Source organism: Olea europaea, unplaced genomic scaffold (genome assembly GCF_002742605.1).
Source record: "Olea europaea var. sylvestris unplaced genomic scaffold, O_europaea_v1 scaffold119, whole genome shotgun sequence".
In the NCBI taxonomy this organism is placed as follows: domain Eukaryota; kingdom Viridiplantae; phylum Streptophyta; class Magnoliopsida; order Lamiales; family Oleaceae; genus Olea; species Olea europaea.
Window position 1 is genome coordinate 498,742 of NW_019229312.1, and position 9,950 is coordinate 508,691.

The window sequence follows — 9,950 nt, forward strand, 5'->3', positions numbered from 1 at the left end:
GGGGGGGGGGGGGGGTTGTTTTTTAGGAATTATAGAGAAAATAGTGAGAGAGCAAAGTTATATCTTGTGAGTCTGAAGTTTTATTATTTTAGAAATGACACATTGTGTGAGTTTTTATAATAGATTATGATGAACACTAACCATAGGATGAAAGTGTATGTGACCTCATCTATGCGGTCGAAGCTTATTGTCGAAGGTGTCAATCAATTATAAGTATTGAATAATAATACCATTTTGTTGCCCATAACATGAGGCTTAGACTTGACCTGATTGGTTGAACAAGCCGGTAGCAATAGTGAGTTGTTATATCAATCACATATTAAATATCATATGGAAAATCTCCTGTCGAGTCCCTTTTGTAGCTTCTTCCCAGAGTAGGGTTCAACTCTTTTACATGAGGTCAACTTAATCAAATGAATTTAGTATCAGACATGGATTCGGCCAAACAGCCTCTTAGGTAGAGTGACATAGAATGTGGGCCCAAGTTTGCTTGTTACGCAGGATCTTTGTAGTCTTGTCACACAACTTGTAATAAAGTCTATTCGAGTTACATATTAGTTTTTTTTTTTAAAAAGGTTGAACCCTAAGCTTGAGGGCTCCCACGGTCCTGTCCCTAGAGTTTTGTAAGGGAGGTAAATCGAGGAGTGTACCCCAATAGGTCAGGGAACAAGAGCTGCCTGTACACTGCGCATACAAAAAATCCAATTTCATGTCTCAAGAATCAAATCCTCACACTGCTACTTGCACCACTGGACTATGCTCGAGGGTTACATATTAATTTTTTAATCATGCAAAAGGAGAATCTCTTTACATGCATTATTGACATGTTCCTTAGAACATAACGTTACTAAATATAACTGATGAAGAAAAACACGAGATATACTTTATTATAGTATTCTGTTTTATTGAATTTAACATCTAAAAATATTGAAATTTTTACCACTGAGACTACTTGTATTACCCTCTTCCGTTTTTCTCGAAATCTATTTTCTCTCTTATTATTATTATTATTATTATTTACTTCTATTCGTGGATCTAACTTGAATTTTTCGAAATCAAAATGAAACTTTCAAAGTGTACCAACCAACATTCATTATTATTATTATTATTATTATTATTAGTATTATTTTATTTACTTCTATTTGTGGATCTAGCTTGAATTTTTCGAAATCAAAATGAAACTTTCAAAGCGTACCAACCAACATTCATTAATTAACTACTGTCTAATTTGCTCATTACTGCATGATTGTCTAATTTAGCATATAAAAATATAGAAATCTTAACCATTAAGACTACTTGCATTGCACTCTTCCGTTTTTCTCGAAATCTATTTTCTCTCTTTTTTATTATTTACTTCTATTCGTGGATCTAACATGAATTTTTTGAAATCAAAACGAAACTTTCAAAGTGTACCAACCAACATTTACTAATTAACTACTGTCTAATTTGTTCATTACTGCACGATTGGTCTTCCTGCTTAAGGGCGATTATCCTGTGCCTCTTGAGATTACGACAGATGTGAGAATTCAATTAAATACCACTTGTGGAAATTATTGTACAAGGGAGCCCACTAAAAATTATCAAAGATAATTAGATCTACTTATTTAAATTTCTCTTTAATATGCAACGTAAAAAGAAAAAAGAAGGGATTTTTTTATTCTCTCCAAAAAAAGAGGGGAGTGCTTTTTGGTCTTAAGAACGTTGGTTTTAAGAATGAGTGATTATCCTTCTTCGACCCTTACTGTCCAACTTGAGAACAGACAACTAATACGTTCTACTTATTGAGTAGGGTTCAATTGAAACGATCGAAAATGAAATGTAAGTTAATATATGTGAAGTGGGAGAGAATGGATGTCATAATTGGGGCTTTTTTAATTTGATTCAATTGTGAAATAACACGACTTTATTAAAGATCTGATTGAGAATATAAGGTGGTGCTTTGAACTCAAGAACATAGCACGCTCCCTTCTTCGACCCTTATTGTCCAACTTGAGAACAGACAACTAATACGTTCTACTTATTGAGCAGGGTTCAATTGAAACGATCGAAAATGAAATGTAAGTTAATATATGTGAAGTGGGAGAGAATGGATGTCATAATTGGGGCTTTTTTAATTTCATTCAATTGTGAAATAACACGACTTTATTAAAGATCTGATTGAGAATATAAGGTGGTGCTTTGAACTCAAGAACATAGCACGCTCATATTATTTTCAATAATCTTAAGTTGAAATTTTATTTGATAAAAAATGAGATAAATATATTTTTATTAATATTTTATCTTGAAGGACGATTAAAAAAGTGTTCTCCTTCACACAAAAATTCAGATAATTATTATTTCTCTTGAACCCAAATTAGGGATGAGAATGACTAAAGATAACATAATCAGCTAGTCAACAAGCTGCACAGCAATATAGAATTAATAATAAAGTCGTTTAATTATTATCAGGAGTAGTCAAGATTGGGGGCATACGTTAATTACTCAAAGCTTTTTGAAACAATGCCATAATAAATTAATATTAAAATTTTATTGAAGGAAATAATTTTTTATATTTGATTTAAAAGTACAAAATTAATCATTGACAAAGTTCTACTCTCTTTTACGAATTGCTCTATATTTCTTGAAACCCATCATCGATGCGCGTGCATCCATTTCTACCTCGAAACGTCATCATCCACCAATCGTACATTGTTTTGAAACATTTCATCTTGGACTTCGTGTATCCGAATCGACTTTTTTCTTGAGCCAAATCCACTTGATTAAATACGAACTGCAAAATAAGACGAATATTGACTCTCAAATTCCTTCATATGCGATAATTAAATATTTATCCCAAATAAATGATTGACTCCAAAACTTACTTTCTTTTTAGTCCCTTAAGATTTCAAATTACGAAAAGGAGCTCAATTCTAATCCTTATTATCTAGTGATCCTTCTTATGACTAACTAGTTTCAACTAATCATCTTCTTATCTGAAAATATGTTTCTCACTATTTGCAATTTAGTCACTAAATTTGCATTTATTGCATTTAGGGTTCAGACTTGGGTTTGGACTCATAAAACCCACTATTCTCATTACGAAGACTTAAAATCATGGTTCTTAAACTTTTTCATAATTTACAGTTTAGTCCTTTAACTTATTATAAATGGTAAAATATACCTTACTTGACTTTTTACAATTAATAATTTCTAAATACTAATATGTACATCTTGATAACATTTTCTCAACTAACGGGATAGTTTTGTTAATTTGCACTTAGGTCCTTGAACTTTCTAAAAATAAACTAATATATCCAAAAACTTCTTAAATTGTCATATATGCTATGTATTGAGCACTAAAATTTTTTTGGGTTTTACAATAGAGGAACTGGTTACCAGACTGCAATCTTAATCGGGAAAGGTTGGAGAATTATTATTGGCAACAACTAATAAATTTGAAAAATAATGAAAAAAAAATGTGTTTTACTATTCTTTTAGTTCAGCACTATTTATCAAACATTCGAATTAGATTACTGACGAAAGTGCATGTAAAATTCTAAATTCCTCAATATAGAGAGAATGATGTTACTTGTACAATTTTGATTGATAACTTCACACTTGACAGTATCATATTTATCTATTTTAAGATCTGTTAAAAATTATTTTTAAATCAACGGCCTGCTCCCCTATCGAGACAAGAATAACACTCTCATCTTTCCAACCGGAGAATCTATTGGAATGTACTATATAGCAAGGGGTTAAAGTATGCAGGAGGCCGAAAAATTGATCACATCGGAAAGTTTCCTAGATAAAGGCATTGTTTGTGAAGTGGTTGTACATACAAATAACTTTTTTGGGCATTTATTTTTTAATGTGCTGCACAAAAACTTACCAGTTTGTTTGTTTTATTGTCATTGATTACGATTTAACTGGTACATGACCTGCCAACATCCCGAGTCTGAAAGCAGGAAATATCTTATTAAATTTTCTTGATTGTTAAAGATTATCAAAGAATTCAATTCATGTGCGTACAGGGAGAAAGGGCCAGCCCATAAACAAACAAAGAGTAGAAATTAAAAGTCTGATTGACAATGATTCATCTACTATTATCATATGAAGACAACTTAGAATACATAGACTTGTTTGTAAAGAACAGGAAATTTATAAAATCTGAGTCGTGTCCCAATCGAGTACTTTGCACCGAATATGTGTACTGTTTACACAATTCTCTCCTTCACTTTTACTGGTAACCCACCTTTCATCCTTAGTGTCAAAGATAACAAATGCTCAGGGCACTTACCCTTCTCCAACAACACATCAATTCCAAACCTTTCCAAAATCGAAGCAGCAATGGATTTCATCTGAATATAGGCCATATCTTTCCCTAGACACTGTCTCGGTCCAGCGTGAAAAACCGGAAACTTGAAAGGACTTTCTTGTTTGCAAATCCCATTTTCAAGCCATCTTTCTGGTTTATACTCACAACAATCTTTTCCCCATATATTTTCCATTCTTCCCATGGCATATGTGTTGTATGAAATGAACCAATCTTTCCCAATAAAAGTTCCATCAGGCAAAATATCATCTTCTTTACAAGCCTTGGTGTCAACTGGCACTGGTGGATACAACCTCATAGCCTCAGAAATTGCTGCCTGAAGATAATTCATTTCCCTCAGTTCATCAAAATTATATGTATCCCCAATTGCTTTACGATTTTTTCGACGAATGATTTCTAATTCCATTAGTATATTTTCCTCTATATCTGACCTTGATGATAACAACCAAAAGAACCAAGAAAGAGCTGATGAGGTAGTGTCCCTCCCTGCTAAAATGAAACTAATAACAATATCTCTAAGAAATTCAGGAGAATTCTCACCGTTTCCAATGAATCTTGATAATAGATCTTCGTATGTTTTCTCAGCTCTCTCTTCCATCCTGGATCTTATTATCTTATCAGCAAATTCATGTACAGTGGCAATTGAGTTTTGTAATTTTTTCTCTGAACCCAGATTTAAAAATTTCTTGATTTTATACACTCCTGGAAAAGCATACATGAATCTACCTGAACTCAGTGTTGCAGCATCCTCAAATGCCTGCATGAATTCCCCACCAGAAGTCGCATCTCCAATCAGACAACCTGGATCAACATTAAAGGCGACTTTACATATATTATCAAATGCAAACCTTTCAAGAATGTCTTGAAAATCAAGAATTCTCTCATTTTTCGCTGCATTTTCAAGAATTGGAATTAAACGTGTTTGTAATTCCATAGTGACATTTTCCAGTGCAAAATTCCTGAGAGATTTTGTGTTGAACTCATAACTGGCTGTTTTCCTCTGGATTTTCCAAAATTCACCATCTGTATTGAAAATTCCCCTCCCAAGAAAATCTTCCAGGAGGGTCCTAAAACGCAGGCCTTTTGGGTAGTTTTCGAAGTTGGTTTTCAGCATATGCTCAACAATTTGAGGACTGGCGGTGATAACTCCGTGGACTTTTCCGGGACGTAGGAACGTGGAGGTGTTGGAGTGGCAACCGGCGAGGACTCCGGTGGTCCAGTCGAGGAACCGGTGGCGGTTGCGGAGGAAATCCGGTAAAGTACCCAAAAGTGGGTAGATTCTAAAGCCATTTTTTGTGTTTTTACTGGATTTTGAGTGGATAAACAAGAAGAAAAAGTAGAGAAAAATGGAGAAAATTAAGAGGAGGAAATAAAGAGAAAAAAACTCCATTCTTGGACGCGTGTGAAAGATGAGATGATAAGATATTATGAATGTAAATACTAAATACAGTATTTATATACTAAAATTCAACTACTGACTATATAATTGTTAAATATTAAAAAAATCACAGGAAATTTGTTAGAAACCTAAGGTGGACAAGGTTTTTGCTTATTATCCAAGTAAATAGCATTCTAGAAGAGAATTTTGGTTATGTAGTGTTCAAATGTCATTGGGATATAGTTTTTGGTGGATTTTTGTAAATTTTAGAGCCCTATAATTATATAATTGAGGTCCATTAGTTAGAATTAAGACGAGATGAGAACACTACATAAGTTTGTGGTTCTTGTTTTCGGTCCCCACTAGTTACTCTTACCTCAAAAGTTACTCATTTCTAGATAAATGTCACTCGAAGTAGAGAAAAGCGCCATTTCATGGGCAAGTAATTTTTTTATTTAGTATACAATTAAAGTGAAAAAATGAGTTGGACTATCGATACTTTGGGCAAATGTTTGGATAAAATTATCCGTTATTAAAAAAAATTATAATGTGATAGAAATGATTAGTGGATAAGTGATAATAATGATTTCTTCGAAATGTGTAGTTAAAATAAAGGTTTTGCTATGAAATTGAGAGTGATAAAATAATAAGAGAAAAAAATGTTATATTCAATTCAATCGTGTATTTCTTTATAGCAAATAATCCTTATTTAGGATTTCAATAAAATTTACAATTTGAATATGTAGAATATATTCTTCTAAACTAAATAATAATTATCAAAGTATCTTGATAAGACTAAATGGTCATCAATAATGATCCCATAATTTTATAAAACTCCTCAATTGATAATTATCTGCAAAATAAATGTATCATTAAAAAATTTAGTTTGATAAAATTCAGTGAGACAAAAATATCAAAAAAAGAAAAATAAAAAAAATAAAAAAAGAAGTTAAATGGTACAATTAATTATAAAAAAATTGAACAAACAAAATTCTTTATCGTTAAAATCTTGTCTAGAAAACTCAATGAGATAAACATTGAGTGAAGGCAAAAATGTAAAGATACTCCCTCATATTTCAATTAATAAAGTACTTGTATTGTGACGTTCATATCTCATGTACCAATGCCTTAAATACATCATTTTCCAAAAACTTGTATAAAACATTTGTCGTGAATTATATTCCATGTCTTCTTGTTATAGTTCCAAAGAAATACAATCCCCGTATAAGATATTCATCTATCTTTATTTGACATTAGTCAGCATGATAATCCATTGACATACATATTTTTATGTTACTCTCTTCAAGAATCTCATATGCAAATTTATAAAATAATAATAAAGTTATGTTGAGTGAAAATGTTATGTGTGTTATGGAAATTTATTGCAAAATCCTAATGTAGGAAAAAGATTCTATTAATCATTTGACTATGAGTAATGCTATTCAACTCCACTAGAGTTACAACCTCAGTTTAAGTGGCGTTAAATGATAGTTGAAATTAAATAAGTCATTTAATTTCACATTTCATTCGACTTATTATCTAGCGCTATCTAGATTGGCGTTGTAACTCCAATGGAGTTGCATAACATTATTCTTTGAATTTGCTATAAAAGTTACCTTATTCAAAATCTTGTTAGGAAAATTTAATGGGGCAAAACTTGGTCAAGAAAAAATACCACACGTATTTACTCCTTATGGTAATCTCACTTGAATTATATGCTTCATACATATTAAAATATACAAAAATTATATAAATAGTGTTAATTGAAATATCAGATTAGTTGGTTATTACCATATTTAATAAACGAAAATCGAATTTTATGTATTGTCCGACTAACGAGATATAAACTTTTGATTGCACCCACCACAGTTATATAAGTGTTGGTGAAATTCATTATGGAAAAATGGATAGAATTGATACTTATCCGATCATGGATAAACATACCAACTTTTCGCCATTAATCTTAGGAGGTAAATTCCATATGAATTTTTTCTGCATAATTAGTGGGTTAAGTTAGTGATACTCATTTAGTTTTGCCTGGTATATCTAATCCTAATGAATTTCAGGAGTCAAAATCATGACACAAAATTGGTTAAGAACTTCAAAGAGTAACTCAAGTAGATCTAGGGAATGACCTGTTGTATTTGTGGATAAGCCAAAGTTTGTCGAGAAATGAATCTCTTTGGTAAGTTACATTGTCAACAATGTCAAATAGGTTCTTTCTTTATATACCTTACCTGGACCAATTGAAGCACAAAGGGGATGGTCTTCTTTTTCTGTATTCAATCAAGAGAAACCCTTCTAAGAAAATAAAAGGAATATACCAGCACCAAGATATTAGAAATCAAAATACCTATCCATTCTCTTACATTTGAATACCGTCTATTAAATACAACTTTATATTTTTATTTATTTCGTATAAGTATACATCTTTAAATTTTCTGACTGCGAGTTTAGAATCTTCAGGTTTATCTAGTAAGTTCAATTTTATTAGGATTGCATTATTTAATTTGACCAATTATTTCTACGTTTGTTTTCCTCGATGGATTTCCTTCGATAGCATTTCTATCATTTATTAAAGGAAGCTTATATGATTACAAAAGTGTCGTAGACAACTTTTTCTTTTTGATTTCATTTTAGTAAAAATACTTCTTGAGATATCTCAATTTTCAATCTTTTCATCTACTTGAATCTCTTTTGAGTTTTTCAATTTATTTTGTCTATATAGTCACCTAGAGTATGTACCTCTTAATGGGATCATTGTTATTATTTGCTCTATTTTCTTTTGAAGATTTTTGTGTTGAAATCGAATGTCATCAAGCTTCGACATACCATGAATTTATCAAATATAATAGATCCCTTTTATGATATCAATTTGAGAGCATTTAAGTTGATATGTTAGATATTGTTAATCTTTTTATAAGTAAATACATATAAATAAATTATCTTTCAAACTTATAGTTCGAATTGTTTTGTCCAAGGATCTTAGTTAATATAACAATACATTTTTTTTATTAGTATTTCCAACTTCTTAACTCCTTTCCTAATGATAAATAATTGATCCAATCAAATGATAGTTGACAAACCACATTATAAAATATCAGCCGTTAGGATTTAAAAATATTTTATAAGGTTTCTTTTGAACATGAATTCTCAATATTATTTAATTTCCATCCCAATGCTTTGTTTTGTGGAATGATTATAGATATATAGAACTATAAAAATCATTAGATAGGAAACGTTAGATGATAACTATAATGAAATTACCGTTCAAAAACTTTGATGTTGGTATGATGCATATAAAATAATATTTTTTAGACAAAAATGGGAAGCACTTGTTCTTAATAGCAATGGGGAAATTAATTAAGGGCATTTACACAAAAGAAATAAAATAAAATAAAATAGTGCTAATTCATTTTTTGTCATCTCAATTAACATTAACGAAACACACTATCTTGACAGTACAATCTAAAAATTATGTCCATAATTTAAAATTTGAGCAAATAATAATACAAACTCCAGTTTGCAAATATAATAACACAATCTAACCATCTAGATACATAAAAGACAAAAAGAATCTTTTTGTTCTTAATTGATATTTATTTGATTTTTTTAATATCCGAGAGGGTCTAGCTGATCATGCCAAATAATAAAATATTTAAAAAATTAAACTTCTAATTCAATAAAATTTGTATTTCAATTGTACCTAAAGCTACATTTATGGATAGTAGAACAACCAATCTTGTGGTGGTACAGAAGGAGATATGGTGACTTTTATTGTTCCCTCAAAGTAAAGATCATTTTATTGATAAATGAAGTGGGTTAACCTCTTTTTGACTTCGGCCAAAACACTTTTACTATCTGGTCGAGCTTTCTACAAAAAAAGGGATGCAATGCTTTGTTGGTCTTAGAATTGTATTTATGAAGAATTTACAATAGTAATTTGCAAACAAATAAAGGAACACAAAGATTTTCACTACAAAGGTCCGGATATTCAGTTTCAAGCATACTCACCCGTTGAGCATATAAAAGTAGATTACGCTCAGTTTCACTAAGAAATAACCAAAAAATAGTACAAATGTATGAAAAAATCACTCTTTCAACACAAAGATAAAGTAATCTATACAACTTTCTCTCACAGATTGTTTACCATAAACAATCAGTATGAAAAACCTCAAGATATTTACAAAGAAAAACACCAAGTTTACAAAGAGAAAACCATATGAGAAAACCCTAAAACTACACACAGAAGAAACT

At 30.8% G+C, this 9,950-nt stretch overlaps 1 protein-coding gene across 1 annotated transcript; it reads right to left on the bottom strand.

Moving 5' to 3' along the window:
• Nucleotides 1-3,951: 3,951 nt before the first annotated feature.
• Nucleotides 3,952-5,760, bottom strand: LOC111374010 (cytochrome P450 94A1-like). Its single transcript, XM_022996617.1, has one exon. The coding sequence runs from the start codon at nt 5,703-5,705 to the stop codon at nt 4,197-4,199; it is 1,509 nt and encodes a 502-aa protein (XP_022852385.1). The 5' UTR covers nt 5,706-5,760; the 3' UTR covers nt 3,952-4,196.
• Nucleotides 5,761-9,950: the final 4,190 nt, after the last annotated feature.

Excerpts from the sequence above, each read along its gene's own strand:
- LOC111374010 (XM_022996617.1), bottom strand. The coding sequence starts at position 5,705 with ATGGAGTTTTTTTCTCTTTATTTCCTCCTCTTAATTTTCTCCATTTTT.